General features: G+C 44.3%; 1 protein-coding gene across 2 annotated transcripts in view; it reads left to right on the top strand.

Annotated features, from left to right (window-relative positions):
• Positions 1-21021, top strand: part of KIF16B (kinesin family member 16B) — a 1655522-nt gene that overhangs the window by 249181 nt on the left and 1385320 nt on the right. For both annotated transcript variants that reach the window (XM_078649578.1, XM_078649577.1), the window contains exon 5: positions 15642-15739. In XM_078649578.1, coding sequence (XP_078505704.1) covers positions 15642-15739 — 98 coding nt within the window. The remainder of the gene's footprint in view (positions 1-15641; positions 15740-21021) is intronic.

Below are 21021 nucleotides of genomic sequence, written 5' to 3'. Positions count from 1 at the left end.
CAGGTCCTAGGTGCAACTCCTCCCTCCCATCTAGATGCAGATCCCTCTATTCAGCACTGTGCTGACTCACCCTGTCTCATGGAGTCCCCCAGCCCCTATCACTCAAACTCCAGACAAGGAATACACAACCTAGCAGAGGCAGGCTTGGATAGTTAGGCAAGAAAATACATACTTTCTAAAAGTGGTATTTTCAAACACAATGTTAAAACAAACTTTATTAAAATATGTATTTTATCATCATGAGTTCAGGCATACTAAACTCAAATTTCTACCATGTTCCCTGAGTCAGTTAGGATTGTCAGATGAAATAATCCAACTGCCCATTCTGGCCTATGGAGAACAGGTAGCCTTGCAATAGTGAAAAACGAAAATGGCTGTAATTCACTATTAGGACTTGCCACCAGGGCATGTCCTATCCTATCCTTACAATGCACCCTGCCCTTGGGCCTACCATAGGGGTGTCTCGTATGAAGAAAAGGGAAGGTTTACTGACTGGCAAGTGGGTGCACTTGCCAAGTCGACATGGCAGTCACAGACTGCACACAGGCCCAGCACTGGCAGGCCTGAGACACACTTCACAAGCTGCTTCTGTGGGTGGTACAACCAGTGCTGCAAGCCCACCAGCAGCATTTGACTTACAAGCCCTGGGCACACATGGTGCACTGTAGTAGGGTCTAACAAGTTAATCAAATAACCAAATCATGGAGTCACTAATTAGTACAACAATTTAACATAGGGAGCACTTGCACTGTGGCACTGAATAGCAGTGGCACAGTGTCCAAAGCATCTAACCAGCAAAACATATCTAAAACAGAGGAGGCAATCTGTTAAAAAATGGAAGGGAGACTTGCGCTAATGATAACCGGTCTAACCATCTTTTTTTCTGTGGCTGTACACCAGTCAACATTTAGTGTCCATTCTGAGGCTTTTGGTCTTTATGGGCACTCATGTTTCTTGGCGACTTCCCTTACGGCTTCAATGAAAACCTGGTTCACCGGTGGCCTCTGGTGTCTGTTCAGGTCTGATGCATCCCAGATTACCAGCAGTACGATTGGTGCCGTAATTTCTTTTGCCTGACCCACCATGTCTTCCAACTACTTGCCTTTCCTCTATAACCGCTCACCCCCATACTGTATGTAGAAACGTATCTACTTTGTCCACATAATTTGTTCTGTGTCATTCTAGATTTGCGTATCTGTCCCTTTTGTTATACATTCTATGGAGTATCTTGAGTTTTACAGTCCTAAAGCTAGCTTTTACTAACAGATTGCTTTGAAATCTGAGGACCCCTTCTCACATGCCATCTTCTATCATCTCAATACGAAGCTTCCATTTTCTTCAGAGGCTGTTAAGCCCACTCTGTGTGTTGACTGTTAACATAGAGATGTTGTGTTTTTACCATACATTCCTCTACAATGGCCCTCTCTCTAGTGTCGAGTCTATGTTCAAAGTTAGTGTGTATTTGCATTGGAGATATCTGAAGGTCTATGATTTATGCATACCTTATTCGGCCTGTAGGTGTGTGAATGGATGTGTAAACCCCTCCATCTAGGCCCCTCCCATGTGGTGTCATGAGGGTCCGTCTATTTTCCAGCGCTGTTTCCTAAATATATATCTGTGTTTTTTTGTTTTTTATCTACTTAGCGGTCGCAGGAGGTGCCAACCGCACCACAATCTCGTACATGCAAGTATCCTAGTTTACCTGACATTTTAATACCTATTATTGAAGACGGGTTTGTCTGCGATTGGGAGGGAGGGTAAGTAATGGGGGAATCAATTATTTTCAGAGGACAGCCATTTTTTGTTTGACATCCCATCGGAAACATTCTGGACTGTGCATCACTGACCTTCACCTTGTCCTTTTGGTTCCACTAAAGAAAATATGGGCCAAAGCCGTCTTTTTTTAATATGGAAGATAGGAATTGTCATTCTGTAGAGGAAGGTGCTTTAGTTGCATCCAGTAGAAGACACACAAATGTTACCCCGAGTGGGACGGGTATGCCCAGATGTGTGTCCTGTGCTCTCCATGCCACTGGTATCGGGCTATCCTAGCTGATGAGGGGTGAAACCCTGAAGCTGGTCCTAGGATGCTTGTTTCCAGTCTAGGGAGGACCTGGCCTTGCAGTTTGGGCTACACTGTTCCCATAGGGGCGCAGGGTCAACAATGATTTGCATATGGCTGAGTTCAAACTGGAATGGCAGGGCACACTGGTCTTGGAAAGCATGGTGCTCCAGAGCAGGTGATCTTTGTTTCCCTGGGTAATGACCCCTCACCTAGCAGGGAGATAGGCCTTTGCCCCCAGCCCTGGTCACAGGCTGAATTCTTGCAGAGCTTCCCCTTCTCACACAGCCCATTTGACTGCTTTGCAGATGACAGATTTTGGGGTCTCAATCTCCCCTTCTTATAGTCTTCTTACCAGACACCAAATGTGATTTAGGGTCTGAGTCTTTTAAAGTTTTATAATGGAGGTCTGCTTCCTTTTAAGTGTGCATGTTTTCTTCACGTCTTTTCTCTTGAAAGCATGTCAGTCACAGCAGTAAAGAATCCTAAGTTGATAGACTCACGACACAGTTCATGAGAGGGAACAGACTTCACACCTGGACATCAACACAATGATAGTGCATTAAAAGGTTAATCCTGGTCTAACAGCCCTACTCTTTATGATTCCCTTATCAGCCCGATTCCCTTCCTGAGATGTTTCCAGACCCCTTACTTGTGATCAATCACTGAATGAAGGAGCACTTTTTTGAAGTGTAAAGGGGAGAGTCTCTTCCTCCCTTCCTCCAGTGTGTGTCCCACCTAGCTCACAGAAATGCAGTAATACACATCTGTCTGAGGAGATTCCTCTACTTCTCATGTGTTCCCCAGGCAGGCTTGGGCTTCCCAAAATGGAACCCAGGCTACTCCATGTAATGTACCTTTCAGGCACACTTGCACTGGGTGTACATTTACAGCACACTTACTCTCCATTACTGTTACCTCCATGCATTGTGCCACTACAGACAAACATGCATTCCATACATATTCAGTCTGTGAGTACTGTTCAGTGCTGTAGCTTTTCGGTATTGTACCAGGGTGTGCTATTTGGAAACACACACATTGAGAATATACACACTCACCATGTGGGCTCTACATAACACATCAACCTTTATGTATTGCACTTCATGCAAACACACATACATCAGCACATGCTTCCATTGCGCACACACTGCACAGCATTATATCTCTCATGTAATGTATCCTCCTCAGGCATACATACACTCGGTGTTAGAAAATCATTTGTTTTGGCATGTTCACTCCCATTGTTTGGTGCTGAATGGAACTGGTGGTAGCTGACTTTGACTGTGTCCTGGGCTCTGCTAGTCAGGCCCAGGGCCAGTGCTATGTTAAACACAAAAACATACATTGAGGTATACTTATATTTGCATGACCTCCCCTATAAGTCCCTAGTAGATATTATGGCCCGGGGATGAAAACTAGCTACAAGTCCCTAGTAATAGGGCATGGGATGTGAGAGTCCAGCAGCCTTTGTTGCACTTGCATATGTGACCTTCTCAGAGCCTGAGGTTATTTTAAAAGCAGCCCTGTGTTGCAGCACTAGTTTTAAACGTTAAATTCACTGCAGACTCGACTTTGGTGGCATGGGCACTCTAAAAGTGATAATCTACCTTATGTTTACATTGTGGGTACCCCCCCATCTTCCCTAGGCGTTCCATGGTGGTTTGGGGTTCATGTAAATATATGAAGGGTTCCTATAAAAGAGGTTTTATAAATTCTGGTGAGCAAATGCTGCTCATTTTCTTTTCTCCCAACAATTTGATGTTGTTGCTGTGGGCACTGTGAAATAATGAGCAAAATCCTTTTTGCATGTTAGATACCCCTCAGGTCTGTCTCCCCTTAGTGTTCCAGGGGTGGGGGACCTGTAAATATGAGCAAAGGTTTTTATAAAATAGGTTTTATAAACCCTGGTGAGGACGAAATTGCATATTTTATTTTCCACCCTTGAAGATAGTAGGCTAAAGTGGCAATATGTTATGGGCGCATAGATATTGCAAGGAGTGTGTGAAAATATCATTCAAAGGCTGAACAGAATGGTATTGATAAATCCAGCAACTTGGCATTGTTGAATTTATCGTAACTTGTACAGAAAATAAATTTTAAGAGTTTCTTTTCTATAAGCCAAAGTATAGCCTCTGGCACTCTTCCCTGATTGGTCAGCCCTGAAGGGATTAGCCAGGCTCCCTTGATTAGTTGATAAGTGGCCTGGCCAGGCAGAGATTATCTGATGGTGAGAGCTCTGTGGGGCACAGGAATGCCAGAGCAAGGAGCTGGGCCATAAAGCATCAGCTTCAAAGGAAGAGCAGGTCAAGCAAACCTGTCAGCCAGGGATACACCTTCTCCATGCCGGATGGGAGGCTTAAGGAAGGAATTCACAGATGTGAGCCGGGGAGTTTATGGAAATAAACCTTAATCTAAGTTTGGTTTAGTTCTCTCTTGCTGCCCTGCTGAAATATCAGCCATGATGGATTTTGTGTGTATGGGAGTTCAGTGAATTTCAAGCTGGCAAACCTTCACTGAATCCGGTCTAGTGGAGAGCAGCGATGGCCCTTGACTGAAAAAGCTCCAGAAATGTTTCTAAGTCCGAAGGTAGCATTTAGACTGATGTCCACCATGGGGGTATCCGAGAAGGCCTCCATCGTGGTTGGTGTCTAACCCAGGGTGGTGTGGAGTGAAAACCGGTCCTTGGATGCTTGATTCCGGTCTGGGAAAGACATGGCTTGGTAGTTCGGACTGGACTGTTACCATGAGGCACAGGGTCAGAGCTGATTTGCATATAGCCAGTGTCTAACCCAGGGTGGCGTGGAGTGCAAAAAAACGATGGATTTAGGCCCAGATCCTTGTACTGGGGTGAATGTATGACATTGTTCTACATTCTGTCCATCAACTGTGTTTTTTGCAATTTTCACCCCGAGTGTGCTGGGCATGCTCAGACGTGAGTCCCAGGCTCTCCACACCACTGGAGTCAAGCTATCCAGGCTGATGAAGGTTGATAGCCAGAAACCGGTCCTTGGATGCTTGATTCCGGTCTGGGAAAGACATGGCTTGGTAGTTCGGACTGGACTGTTACCATGAGGCACAGGGTCAGAGCTGATTTGCATATAGCCAGTGTCTAACCCAGGGTGGTGTGGAGTGCAAAAAAACGATGGATTTAGTCCCAGATCCTTGTACTGGGGTGAATGTATGACATTGTTCTACATTCTGTCCATCAACTGTGTTTTTTGCAATTTTCACCCCGAGTGTGCTGGGTATGCTCAGACGTGAGTCCCAGGCTCTCCACACCACTGGAGTCAAGCTATCCAGGCTGATGAAGGCTGATAGCCAGAAACCGGTCCTTGGATGCTTGATTCCGGTCTGGGAAAGACATGGCTTGGTAGTTCGGACTGGACTGTTACCATGAGGCACAGGGTCAGAGCTGATTTGCATATAGCCAGTGTCTAACCCAGGGTGGTGTGGAGTGCAAAAAAACGATGGATTTAGGCCCAGATCCTTGTACTGGGGTGAATGTATGACATTGTTCTACATTCTGTCCATCAACTGTGTTTTTTGCAATGTTCACCCCGAGTGTGCTGGGTATGCTCAGACGTGAGTCCCAGGCTCTCCACACCACTGGAGTCAAGCTATCCAGGCTGATGAAGGCTGATAGCCAGAAACCGGTCCTTGGATGCTTGATTCCGGTCTGGGAAAGACATGGCTTGGTAGTTCGGACTGGACTGTTAGCATGAGGCACAGGGTCAGAGCTGATTTGCATATAGCCAGTGTCTAACCCAGGGTGGTGTGGAGTGCAAAAAAACGATGGATTTAGGCCCTGATCCTTGTACTGGGGTGAATGTATGACATTGTTCTACATTCTGTCCATCAACTGTGTTTTTTGCAATTTTCACCCCGAGTGTGCTGGGCATGCTCAGACGTGAGTCCCAGGCTCTCCACACCACTGGAGTCAAGCTATCCAGGCTGATGAAGGCTGATAGCCAGAAACCGGTCCTTGGATGTTTGATTCCGGTCTGGGAAAGACATGGCTTGGTAGTTCGGACTGGACTGTTACCATGAGGCACGGGGTCAGAGCTGATTTGCATATAGCCAGTGTCTAACCCAGGGTGGTGTGGAGTGCAAAAAAACGATGGATTTAGGCCCAGATCCTTGTACTGGGGTGAATGTATGACATTGTTCTACATTCTGTCCATCAACTGTGTTTTTTGCAATTTTCACCCAGAGTGTGCTGGGTATGCTCAGACGTGAGTCCCAGGCTCTCCACACCACTGGAGTCAAGCTATCCAGGCTGATGAAGGCTGATAGCCAGAAACCGGTCCTTGGATGCTTGATTCCGGTCTGGGAAAGACATGGCTTGGTAGTTCGGACTGGACTGTTACCATGAGGCACAGGGTTAGAGCTGATTTGCATATAGCCAGTGTCTAACCCAGGGTGGTGTGGAGTGCAAAAAAACGATGGATTTAGGCCCAGATCCTTGTACTGGGGTGAATGTATGACATTGTTCTACTTCTGTCCATCAACTGTGTTTTTTGCAATCCATCGCGGTTGGCCACAATCTTTGACTTTGTCCCAGTCAAGTGCGACCAGATGTCCAGAAGTGACGCTATTGTTTTCTAAGCACCAGAAAGTATTTATCCTTTAGAAATTCATATCTCCGGTCCCCTACATTAGATTTTCTTGGTTTTGGTGTCATTTTAAGGATAAAAATAGTTCTTATTTTTATAAATTGGTGTGGAAATTGTATTGTGTGTTGTCTTACTTATTCACTGTATTTGTAAATGCTTTACATGCCCGCTTCCTCAGTTAAGCCTTATTGCTCAATGTCAGCTACCAAGTGTTGAGCAAGGGACTAATCTATAGAGATCCTATGTAGGACCCAGTAAAGTGTTGGTGGCCTTGTTTCTGGTGTTAGGTGCCTACCTACCACTCCCTACAACCCACTTTCCAACACTCAGTACTTGCACTAACCACACATATACTGCACAGTACTGCGCTAACCCTGTACTGTACCCTTCCCAGGCACAAATACATCCAGGGCTACATCTACCTGATGTAGGCCAAGGGTGAGTTAAGCACAAAGCAGCTGAACTTTTGAAAAGGTGATTGAGCCTTTAGGCCTCACTCCAGTGACACTAGGTAAAAAGGTCCTGGTCACTCCTACTCGTCACTACACGGTTCTCCCATCACAACACCTGTGCTGCTTAATTCTTGGTGAACTATATTTAACAAAGAAGGGAGGTAGAGTACAACGTAGGATTCCTACTCCACGGGCACTGATAAATAAACAAGAAGAATCCTACTACCAGTGTTTAAAAAGGGGAAGAAGGGGGAACACTCAGTATTGTGTAAAATACCCCTCACACACCAACAGGCCCCTTGGTGTCATGCTTCATCATCGGGGTCTTCGCACCCGCTAAAGGGATGCGGCACGCTACAACCTGCGACTACGTGGGAGCGTTGACAAATTAGACTATGTGTGGTGTGTGTTGAGTGTAAGTGAAAGAGGGATAGATGTGAGTGGGAGGTGTGGTGAAAAATTTAAAAAGTACCTGGCTAGTGGGTAAAATGAAAAAAACTTTATTTCGTACCCCTGGCTGGTGCTATTAAAAAGTGTGCAAAAGAACGAGGTTTTTTTGTCTTAATTAGGGACAGAACCTCTGGTGTGCGTCGACATGTTTCGGTACTGGTGTACCTTCTTCAGGACGGGGCACAACTTCCCAACCCTACTCACGTTTTTCTAAGAAAAATCAGGGTTATCTTAATTTTTCTAAAAAGTGATAACACTCATTAAAGACGGCTACAATGTGCCTACAGCGGTTATTTGGATCATGTAATCACATGTCCTAAAAAAGAAGAAAAAACCATTAGGTTTGGTTACCTTTTAGGAATGGCTCAGACAGGTGCAGTCACCTGGAGCCCCAAACAGTTAATTAAACCTGTGGAGTAGGAATCCTACGTTGTACTCTACCTCCCTTCTTTGTTAAATATAGTTTATAGGCAGCGAGCAGCTGCGGGAGCCTTTCCCTACAGACATACTATACCACACACATTGAAAGACACACACTTAGGTATAATAAAAGAAGCCAGCGGTCCCCTCAAAATGGAAGATGAACACGGCCTCACTTTTGCAGAGGACGAAATTGATAAAATTCTAGCAGACAGCAACCTCTTTGAGGGCCTATGCAATCAGGACACAGGCCCACAAACAAACGATTGGAATGAACTATTGAACCTCAGACGTAACCAAATAAAAGCAGCCTTACATGGGTTGTTTATGACCCAGTACCTCCGTAACAAAATGGCACCACCTGGCCTGATTGTGAAAAACGAACCACTAATTTTTCAGCACGACATGATTTTCAAAAAAGAGTGGTCACTAATCTCTTGGCACTGCTCAAGAGACTGGCTAGTCCTTATAATTAAAACAGCTGCCAGAATCACACAGGAACTCAAAATTGAAATAAATAGAATTGAGGTCCAATTGAAAACATATATTTCACCAGAAGAGCTGAAAACCAGACTAGAAGAACTGAATCAACAGATGACCGAATTCGAATTCAATCTGAAACAGAGCAAAACCAACAAATTGACCAAAGATGTGGCAAAGTTCACTCCAGAAAGTGCATATCCATACACAAAAGCGGATTATGTTTCGAAAAACAACCACAGTGACGCGGACAGCGACGCTTCAGATACTGGTTCATCAAGTTCCAATTCGAGTGGAAACAAAGGAAACAGACAACGTAGAGGAGGATGGAGACAGAGGCGCCAACAGTTCCCTAGACAAAGAGGATGGCGGGGATACCAACCACCAAATCACTTCCAACAATTTATGGGTCCACCACAATTCAACCCCTTCCAGTTCGGACCGGTGTGGAACCAGGAATATAGCGATGGCTATTACGGACAACAACAACCCTATGGAGGACAACAGCAACCTTTTTTAGGGGCACGCCAGAACACACGCAGATAACCCTGATTTTTCTTAGAAAAACGTGAGTAGGGTTGGGAAGTTGTGCCCCGTCCTGAAGAAGGTACACCAGTACCGAAACATGTCGACGCACACCAGAGGTTCTGTCCCTAATTAAGACAAAAAAACCTCGTTCTTTTGCACACTTTTTAATAGCACCAGCCAGGGGTACGAAATAAAGTTTTTTTCATTTTACCCACTAGCCAGGTACTTTTTAAATTTTTCACCACACCTCCCACTCACATCTATCCCTCTTTCACTTACACTCAACACACACCACACATAGTCTAATTTGTCAACGCTCCCACGTAGTCGCAGGTTGTAGCGTGCCGCATCCCTTTAGCGGGGTGCGAAGACCCCGATGATGAAGCATGACACCAAGGGGCCTGTTGGTGTGTGAGGGGTATTTTACACAATACTGAGTGTTCCCCCTTCTTCCCCTTTTTAAACACTGGTAGTAGGATTCTTCTTGTTTATTTATCAGTGCCCGTGGAGTAGGAATCCTACGTTGTACTCTACCTCCCTTCTTTGTTAAATATAGTTTATAGGCAGCGCGCAGCTGCGGGAGCCTTTCCCTTCAGACATACTATACCACACACATTGAAAGACACACACTTAGGTATAATAAAAGAAGCCAGCGGTCCCCTCAAAATGGAAGATGAACACGGCCTCACTTTTGCAGAGGACGAAATTGATAAAATTCTAGCAGACAGCAACCTCTTTGAGGGCCTATGCAATCAGGACACAGGCCCACAAACAAACGATTGTAATGAACTATTGAACCTCAGACGTAACCAAATAAAAGCAGCCTTACATGGGTTGTTTATGACCCAGTACCTCCGTAACAAAATGGCACCACCTGGCCTGATTGTGAAAAACGAACCACTAATTTTTCAGCACGACATGATTTTCAAAAAAGAGTGGTCACTAATCTCTTGGCACTGCTCAAGAGACTGGCTAGTCCTTATAATTAAAACAGCTGCCAGAATCACACAGGAACTCAAAATTGAAATAAATAGAATTGAGGTCCAATTGAAAACATATATTTCACCAGAAGAGCTGAAAACCAGACTAGAAGAACTGAATCAACAGATGACCGAATTCGAATTCAATCTGAAACAGAGCAAAACCAACAAATTGACCAAAGATGTGGCAAAGTTCACTCCAGAAAGTGCATATCCATACACAAAAGCGGATTATGTTTCGAAAAACAACCACAGTGACGCGGACAGCGACGCTTCAGATACTGGTTCATCAAGTTCCAATTCGAGTGGAAACAAAGGAAACAGACAACGTAGAGGAGGATGGAGACAGAGGCGCCAACAGTTCCCTAGACAAAGAGGATGGCGGGGATACCAACCACCAAATCACTTCCAACAATTTATGGGTCCACCACAATTCAACCCCTTCCAGTTCGGACCGGTGTGGAACCAGGAATATAGCGATGGCTATTACGGACAACAACAACCCTATGGAGGACAACAGCAACCTTTTTTAGGGGCACGCCAGAACACACGCGGGAGGAACCGGAAAGGGAACAATGTAGCGTGGGAAGACAAGGATCAGCCCAACGCCCGAACAACTCGGAGCATGACAGGATCACTTCCCAATCAACCATCAACCAGCAAGAGAGGGACTTAGTGGTGAACCTCACACCCATCACATTAACAGTGACGCAGAAGAATATCCTAAACAAAGGCTTGGGATACGTACCCACTCAGAAACCGGATGTTTTCAGACTCAATGTGGAGCTACGGGACTTCTTCAGGAAACTGAAACTACAGGCCTTTTTCAAGGATAAACCTTTGCCAGAAGAGAAGACAGACACGGGTCTGAGGTTAAAATCAACCTTCACCCCGCCGGACTCTAGTATCCCTTTAGAAATTCTAACCTTTGAGAAGGCAGTGGTCACAGAGGTCAACAAACTGAACACACAAGGGAGAAACGTCTTCTACAACACAAGTGGAGAGGAACAGAAAGCCCTTCGAGAATTAACGGCCAACAGTGAGCTCGTCATTAAACCAGCAGACAAGGGGGGAGCAATAGTATTACAAACCCTTGAGGCATACGACAAAGAATGCCAACGCCTTTTGTCTGACGAACGGAACTATAAAATGTTGGAGAGTGACCCAACAGAAAGACTTCGAACCCGGATCGGGGGCATGGTGGAGGAAGGGCTAGCCCACGATTGGCTCAGCAAGAAGGAAGCAGATTTCCTACAACAACCTACCCCCAAGATACCATACTTTTATTGTATCCCCAAGATACATAAGAACATCGACACCCCTCCAGGAAGACCAATAGTCTCTGGGATTGGGTCCATTCTGGAGCCTTTATCAAAATTCGCTGACGCTTTCCTTAGACCAATGGTACAAGCAACAAATACGTACCTGAAGGATACCAAGTCAGTCCTACAACTCCTGGAAGACAAAACTTTTGATCCAACCACACAGCTCCTAGTAAGCCTCGACGTGGAGAGCCTATATACGAGCTTGCCCCATGAAGAGACACTAGAGATCATTGAAGAAGTACTCTTCAGCCGTACTTGGAAATACCAGACACCAAGAAACCTGGTCTTAGAGTGTATCACCATGGCCCTAAAAAACAACTTTTTCCAGTACAAAGAGACACTATACCTACAAACCCACGGAACGAGCATGGGCAGTACTTTTGCTCCAAGCCTAGCAGGACTATACGTCCACCACCTAGAGGAACAAAATATTCTACATGAAAGTAACCCTTACCGTTCCCAGATTGGCACCTGGAAACGGTACATAGATGACATTTTCATCATATGGAACGGTGACGTCAACAGTGCCACGGATTTTGTGACCTGGCTTAACAACCAGAACGAGTACCTGAATTTTACCAGCACCGTTTCAAATACATCGATGTTTTTTTTGGATCTGAATATTTACAGTGAGGATGGAAGGCTAAAAAGCACTACCCACTTTAAGCCTACCTCCAGGAATTGTCTGTTACGCTACGACAGTTTCCATCCCAGACATTTAAGGGAAAATCTGCCGTATGGTCAGTTTTTAAGACTACGGAGAAACTGCACGGAACTGAGCGAATTCAATAGGCAAGCAAAAGATCTAAAAACCAAACTTATACAGAGACAGTACCCCACCAGAACCATCGACAAAGCGATGAAACGTGCAAAAAACAATCACAGGGAAGCACTCATAGAAGAGAACCCCCAAGAAAAAGAAACAAACAAGAGACCTATCTGTGTGACAACTTACTCCACCATATCGAACCAGGTATCAAAGGTCATCAATAAGCACTGGGGTATATTGAACTGTGGAGACCTAAATTTTGAGAAACCAATGCATGCACATCGGAGGGGCAGAATCATAAAGGACATCGTGGTTCACACTAGACCACGAGAAAACCAGACTATAAGACGAAATACGACTGGTATACAGGGTCATTTTCCGTGTGGAGATTGCAGCTGCTGTCACCAAACCCAGAAAAGCAGAAATCTCACCTTCAGAAACGGCACAACATGGGAACAACGTCAATTTTCCAACTGCAACACAAAGAACATGGTCTATATAATAACTTGCCCATGTGGACTGGAATATGTAGGCATGACCACCCGACCCGTCAAAATAAGGATAGGGGAACACAAAAGCAATATACGCTGCAAGAAAACGACAACCAAGATGGCATCACATTTTCTGTCACACCGACATTGCATCAATGATCTACGTTGGACCATCATCGAACGACTACCCTCGGAAGCAGGCCTGTTCCAGAAGGAACAACGTTGGGTGTTCCGCCTGGGAACCCATGTCACAGGACTAAATGATGATATACCGTGGAGCCAAATCACCTGAAGACCCTCGGGCCATAACAGGATCAACACAAACCTCCAGTTTAAATGTGACTCTGGGAACCAATATCAGTGGCCAAATCGTTAATCATTAAGCCAATTGATGTACCATCCATTGTGTATATATATCAGGGAGGATTTCGCCACCGGATTGAATATATCCATTTGACATCCCCCTAAAACAATTATTATAGTGCACTGAATCCCCGAAATAACCAACCAAAAAACTAATCATTGAATGGAACAGGTACATTTTATGCTTGAACAAATGCCCCGTTTTTATGTAGAGAAACGAGTGACAATCGGCACTCTGATGCACCTTAATGCATCCTAAATGGTGATAAATTCTTGATAAAACTGCAAAACCAGGCACCCTTAGTGATTAGCGCTACCAACAAAACACCACCGCGCATGCGCTGCGGACATTCAACATCGCGCATGCTCGAAGGAAACACGGAGTAACTACTTTTGCGCATGCGCGCACGAGGGACAGCCGAACGGCAGCTGTTCTCAAGGATTCCATATTAACACGAGTCACAACAATAGCCGGTGAGTGGCTGACGAGCGGAAAGTCCATATTTGGACATTCACAACCCCGGCAATGAACGAATGACAGAGGGTTGCATGTTACATGTGGCTAGACCACATGCACAGAGGAGGCGGCAACATGGTTATTTCCCATACAAGGTCACTTGCCATTTCCGCTAATCAACCAATGGAAATACACCCAATCCTCCTTTATATACCGCCTAGCGCATCCGCATTTCAATCACGGCGGAGCTGCACAAGGTGGTAGAAGGAGGCCAATATAGGCGGATCTCGTGAGTATCTATTCAAACAAAACCCAGCCGGTTTAGGTACACGGCGGAGTTAAACAGTGAGTAGAAGCAACAACACTGAATCCACTTATCTATCCCCTTAGATTGTGGATCCACCTACCTACCTTGATGCTCAGGACTTGCTCATGATGCGATAGACAGCAAAAACCATGAGTATGTCAAAAGAAAATAAGTACAAAAAATCCTAAGTGTGTCTTATATGTTGTGTGTGTTATATGTCTTGTGTCTTTTTCCTTTACAGGTTTAATTAACTGTTTGGGGCTCCAGGTGACTGCACCTGTCTGAGCCATTCCTAAAAGGTAACCAAACCTAATGGTTTTTTCTTCTTTTTTAGGACATGTGATTACATGATCCAAATAACCGCTGTAGGCACATTGTAGCCGTCTTTAATGAGTGTTATCACTTTTTAGAAAAATTAAGATAACCCTGATTTTTCTTAGAAAAACGTGAGTAGGGTTGGGAAGTTGTGCCCCGTCCTGAAGAAGGTACACCAGTACCGAAACATGTCGACGCACACCAGAGGTTCTGTCCCTAATTAAGACAAAAAACCTCGTTCTTTTGCACACTTTTTAATAGCACCAGCCAGGGGTACGAAATAAAGTTTTTTTCATTTTACCCACTAGCCAGGTACTTTTTAAATTTTTCACCACACCTCCCACTCACATCTATCCCTCTTTCACTTACACTCAACACACACCACACATAGTCTAATTTGTCAACGCTCCCACGTAGTCGCAGGTTGTAGCGTGCCGCATCCCTTTAGCGGGGTGCGAAGACCCCGATGATGAAGCATGACACCAAGGGGCCTGTTGGTGTGTGAGGGGTATTTTACACAATACTGAGTGTTCCCCCTTCTTCCCCTTTTTAATTCTTGGTGAAGGCAGTAGCCTTCCACAACTATGAGGGTAGCACGTTGGGCACCCCACCTGGTCCAACAACACCACAGCCCGTGGGACAGGCCTATGTCATGGCGCACTTATATGATCCGTGTCTGCCTATGGCAATAAAAATCAGCATTGGAGATCCAGACAACCATACAATTGGGCACTAAAGGCAGGGGTACACGTCTTTTACCATGCAGAGGAATTTCCATCCCAAAATAATTAGTTGGGGTAGGTCTGAAGAGAAGGGATTGTAGCATAGCTGCATTTTACATATATTTATTTACACTGGTTCTTCTCTTCTGATCCTGTTTGTATATTCAAATGACTTACATGAAAAAATATTTACTTGCCACTATTATACCATGTCTACCAGTAGTAGCCATGATCCACTCTAATATGCAACTGGTTATGTCATGCTGTGTTCGCCTCCATCCGTGTGTGCCAAAAATAACCTCTGTACCTCATCTGCCCGCATTACTGCAGGTGTTGATGTTCTAATGTCCACAGTATATCAAGAATTGATACTGGCCTGCAATTGATGCCTAATGAATGGTACGAACTACTCATTACATGTGTGGACTTAGTCCTATGGTGTGGCATCATTGTTTAGTGAATGCCTATAATATACCCTATATTCTCTCCATAACACCTTGGGTGTGCTCCACTGTGCCATAGAGCCACACAGCATGTTGAGAATGACCACCGTTTCATCAGAACCAGCATTATGCCAGACTGAGGCACTACTGGAGTGGTGTTAGAGTGACCAATTTGAAGCCAAAGATTTAAAGGTTTATTACATAATTTCTGTAACTGAAGATTAAATACCCGGGAATCAGTATTGCTAAAGAACTTATTGATGAAGAGGACTAGAGACCATGTGCTGTGTAACTTGACTCGTTTTTGCATGCTATGCTAGAAAATATCTTAGCAACATCAAGTCTTACCAAAATAGATTTGTTTTATTATTGACTTTTTAGCTCTTATTCAGAGTAATGTTTTCTTTAAAAAGTCTATTTTATATGATTGTCAATGTAAGTAATTTGCTTTTGTTTCATGATAGGGTGATTCTGGCTTGATCCCTCGAATTTGTGAAGGATTATTTAGCAGAATAGCTGAAACAACAAGATGGGGTGATGCTTCATTCCGAACAGAAGTGAGGTACAATTGCACGTATTTATACAAAAGTGGTCAATCCAATGTGAATGTGTCTTGTTTTTCCTTAGCCGTGTAGTTCAATGCATTTTCGTAACAGTTTCAAAGATCTTAATTGAACAAATAACATAATTATGTTCACAACAAAATGGTTTTGAGTTGCTATACCCTGTGATGAAAAATTTCAAAAGGTAGCAGAGTAATGAGAGCCATCTGATAACTCCTTTTAGAAACAAATGCACGCAGGCTGAAGGTTTGCTCTCCAATACAGATATACACTGCTTTTCGATATGTCCAATTCTTTTTGTATTGTTTCTGTAGTGTAGTTCCTATATTCCCAATAGGCTCTGCGCATTGGAATAATATATTCAGCAGTGTAGACGTAGGACTGAGGTTATCTAGGTCTCTACTGACTATATTAGACTTAAGGTTTGCCAGCTAGCTCAGAGGTCACTAGAAACTTTCTCGAATAAACGAGGAGGAGTTTAACCTCCCTGGATAGACAAGAAGGGATTAGCTTCTGACAACCATAAAACATGACAACTTTGCTCTCCCTGAATAAGAGTGTATCTCTAGAGTTGTGTGAAAACAATAGACAGCTATTTCACTCAGTCAAATGTGCGTACTTAGTTTCACCAGAATGCAGAGAAAAGAGAGACGGGCGTTTTCAATAAAAGGTGTTATTTATTGAGCAGTCTTCTTCCTCATACAAGAGAAATGAATTGCCACGATTTTAATACTCATGGTAAAGTAAAGTGCGTACAGTAAAAGGAGGATTATAAAATAATGCATTGATATGGTTTTTTAGCCATATGATACTTTAAAATAGATAAAATATATACATGCATATATACATTGACTAATCGTACTCAACTGGTGCTTCTAAATACGCCTACCCCGGTGTACCTGACCTAAGCCTAATACGTGGGAAGGAGTAAGAAAGTAGCCGTTTAAGTTAAGTTTGTTTTGCCAAGAATCTGACTCAAGAATTCTCTGTAAGGGTTTAGTCAGTTCCGTACCTGAGTAATAGAAAGCAGGAGGTCTTGTATCTCTTTCTCAGGACTCGATATCCCAGTAACCCGCGAAGGTATCTGGAAACACCGGAGCTGGATTTCTCGGCAGGAGAAAAGACAGCGTCTCTCTCAGTGCGTCAGGGAGGAGGGGCAGCGTCCGTGGGTTCTCGCATCAGCTGGGCTCTCGGGCAAGTAGATAGCTGCTCTGCTCCAGAATCACCACCGTGTGTTTGCTTAAGGCAACGTTGGTATATTTGTACCTGAAAGGTGCCTGGGTTTGACGTAAGGTTGGACATAAGACGTCAATAAAGATGTCACTAAGAACTGGCCGTTCTTACAGTGCTTTACAGGAGTTCTAGGACGAAATCAAAACAAAAGCAAGGGGGATTTCCCAGGTTGCTGGAGGCTTGGTTTTGTTTAGAGAACTCGGTGTGCTTACTAGGGGGCCGGAGAAGTAGCCTTGCTTAATGTGACAGCATGTGCTACGACTGAATTATGGATATGATTATTATGCCGTTGTATGGATATTATTGATTATAACTGGACAAGGGCATAAATTAGGAATATCGATTCAGGTTCCTAGATAAAACACTACACCCACTCCACAAATTAATGTCCATCATTACTAAAACTTAAGCAATAGTAAACATAAAAGGTGCATGTGTATACCAACCCACCCCAAAATAAATTTTTGCATTTGAAATGGTGTATGCGAAATACATGAAAATGATTATAGGTACTGTACGCTTTTCAAGCAGTGTAATCATTCATTGAAAAGGATGCATATATATATCGGCATGAATGATTTGCGAAATTTACACATGAAATGGCTCTTAATACAGAAAAAAGGGTCGAGACCATTCCATCACATATAAATACAGTTGCTGTAAATGTGCTAGAGGCTGACGTGATATATTGTCTTTAGAGTTCCCAAAATAGAAGCTCTGTTCTCTAAGAATAGTTCAACTTCAAGCAGAGTACATGTTCCAGAAAACAAAGTCAATATTTTGGAATCGGAGAGAAAAAAATAATAATTTCGCTTTCAGGGGAGAGAGAAAAAAAATATAGTTCCAAATATGTTCAGTAGCTTTTGTTTATCAAAGCCGAAGGCCGAATTTAGAGTTCAGGGAACGCTGTGTACTAGTTTGCTTAGAAGCGATTCTTTTTGTTCGGGGGAAAACATCATTTCAGACAGACTTTCAAAAAAGTCGTTTACCGCTTCAGGTGAAAGTTCGACCAAGTTGGAAAATGCTGCAACTGTGCAGTCGTGAGCATGATTGCTATCATCGATGACAGGATCAGCAATGCTCACAGAAGGTCGTACCTGGATGATGTTGCTCTCATCTCGTACTTCACTACCCTTTAATCGCAGTGGTGAAGTCTCAACGAATGCCGTCATCAGGATTGGTAACCGCTGGGGACAACACGATGCATGAGCCGTTACCGGACTTAGCAAAGTATCTGTATCGAATGGTACTGCTGATTGGAGTGTAAGACAGACGTCCAACACGCATTCTTCTCCGCATAGAATACATCGAAGCACAGGTAAGATACAATTCTGCCAGATGGGTCTGAATGAAAGAAACCAGGTCATATTCAGATCTCTTAGCCGGGCTAATCCAAGGACTTTAGTTATGCGGTCCGATAGCGTATAGCTAGGATTGTTTCTTCCGTTGTTGCTGGAGTCTTGTCTGCGTTTTGGCTTGCCATAACGAAGCAGAAGTATCAAAAATAAAATGCCTGCTACGAGTCCCAACAGGAGTGGTAGGCCGCCAAAGACAGAATGGACAAAATTAGGAAAAATGCCCAGAACTGTTGTGAAGGATGTTAACAGTCCCGAAAAAATTGTCTTAAATACATGTGGGATACCGCCAGTATCTGACACATTTAAGATTTGGCTTAACATTTCTGCGAAATGTAGGGGGCAATTTGTTGATAAAAGGCTATGTATCTCTGCCGTTGTCCTTGCGACTTGCAGATCATACGTTTCTTTTGATGACGTCAAGGGCACAGTTGTCTGTAAAAGAACAGACTTCATTCTGCTTAAAGTATCAATTCGAATAGAAGAGATATTCAAAAATGGCCAAATATTTGCCTCCCTGTCTGGAGTGTTGTTTGGAAACAATACTTGCATACAGCAAGTGACCATGGAACTAATGCTAACTAGATAAGCTTTTCCTGGCACCATGCCACAACATCTGTGGTCCACTATTAGAATATAGCTCCCGTTAGAAAGCCGTCTAAAGAATGGCTCTATTCGAGTTGCAGGTGTGCCATGCTGGTGACATGAAAGGTTATTTGAAGTCCCTTCACAGGCACCATGCAGGTTAATACCTTGACACAGAAGTATACCACTTAGTGGTCTTTTACAATTATTACCACTGAGAAATACATTTTGTTCCTGTTCACTATAACGTGTGTGTGTGTAAGGTAATTTCCATGATGACTTAATGTACCCTTTACCCAACCTTTCATACTGGCCTGCTGGTATATATTCTTGACAGAATTTAAATGTGAAAGTTGTTATCGGAATAGTTATTATTCCGTATATTATCCATTTAATGACAGGTCGTTCTGACATTGTCAATGGTAATCTTTTTTTTTTTTTTTATTTAAAAAAAAAAAACGTTGTCATTCGTGCTCATATACACAGCAGTGTGCCTACAACCATATCAGGCCGGCAGCGATACACATTCAGCAACAAATTAGTAGCATTGTCAATAGAAAACATAGCGTAGCTGCGTGGATGCATACAACATCACAATCATAGAGAAGCAGTCCATCCGTGACAGGGCGCACATCAGGCCTATATGTGAATAATTGGCTGCTATGGGAACAAAAGTTGTGTAATGGTATAAGCACAGGTGAGGTCAGTCCGGCAGCCGGAAGGAGGATCATGGGAGCAGTCTAGTACAGAGCGTATTCGCACCCGCTCACACCTGTGGCAACACGAGCATCATATGTAGCCGCCAGCTGAGTATCAGAGCAGGCCCTTACTTCAGCTCATTATACCTTTCCATTACAGCCCTACAGTTCAGCCATGTCTACGTAGGCCCACAGTTCCGCTGAATACAAGCCTGGCAACAGCCTTCACATCCATCAGCTCAATGTCATTTTTGTCCCAGAATCCCATCCTCTCCACCCTTTCCTGGTGTAAAGTACATGTGCTTAATCCGAGCCTGCCACGGGGGGTATGTCCTCAACCTCGTCAACCCCAGCATCTTCCGTCCCCTGTGTTGCAGTTGGTAGAAGGTATGCCTGCAGTGGACCCCATATATCAGCCGGCCTAGAAGCCAGAGGCAGTAGTTCTGAGAATATCCCATATTTCTCCTGACAGTATAACATATCTTGTAACCAGTCTTTGAATTTGCGGGCCCGACCCCTCCCCCACCTACAGGCCAGTCGCCTCTTTGCTAATAACAGTGCTACATTAGTGTATTTCCGAACAGACCTCGCTATCTGTGCAGTGTAACCCAGCAAGAACAACAGCGGATCCAGTTCTAATGTAGTCCCTATCATGAGGGAGACGGCCTCGCAAACCTGTGTCCAATACTCCCTCACTTGCGGGCATTCCCATGCCAAATGGAGGAAATCCGCCCCTCCCTGACCACATCGCTCGCACCTATCCGAGTCAGCTAGCTTGAACCTAACCTTTCTAACTGGTGTGTAATACAACCTATGGAGGAACTTGTAATGTATGATTTTAAAGCGACAGCTAGACATCACTGTGCCCGATAGGTCACAACAATACTCCCATTGATCCTCCGTAATCTCCCTGCCAAGATCCTGCGACCAGTGTGCTCTAGCTGTACTCTCCACAACTGGCAGCTCCCTCCGGAGGCATTTATATATGTTGGAGACCAGGTGTGCACCATCCGTGCTGTTCAGCACAACCGTTAGCGGGGCAATACTGGGGGGTTCCCGAGGGTAGTCCGGCAGCAAGGCCTTTAAGCCTTCCCGCAGCCGAATAAAATAGAACACCTCCAAGGGATTAGGCGCATGTTCCCCAAAGAACCTTTCTCGAGAACGAAATACACCATCGTGGAATAGATCGCCCCACGTCTGAATATGTAACCGGCGACACATGGTACGGAAGCCCAATTCCCGGAAGAGCGCCATTTGCGGGTGATATGACAGTGGCATTCGGGCCGTGTACAATAGCGAGGTCTGCAATCGTCTCCCTATCCTTTGCCATGCATCCATGGTACACGTCACTGTGTTGGCCTGCATGTCCAGCATCGATATAGGGGCATGAACCACACCATCCAGCGGTAG

The sequence above is a fragment of the Lissotriton helveticus genome, chromosome 6 (assembly GCF_964261635.1).
Source record: "Lissotriton helveticus chromosome 6, aLisHel1.1, whole genome shotgun sequence".
Taxonomy (NCBI): domain Eukaryota; kingdom Metazoa; phylum Chordata; class Amphibia; order Caudata; family Salamandridae; genus Lissotriton; species Lissotriton helveticus.
The sequence above is the reverse complement of the archived record's forward strand: the minus strand, read 5'-3'. Positions and strand labels throughout refer to the sequence as shown.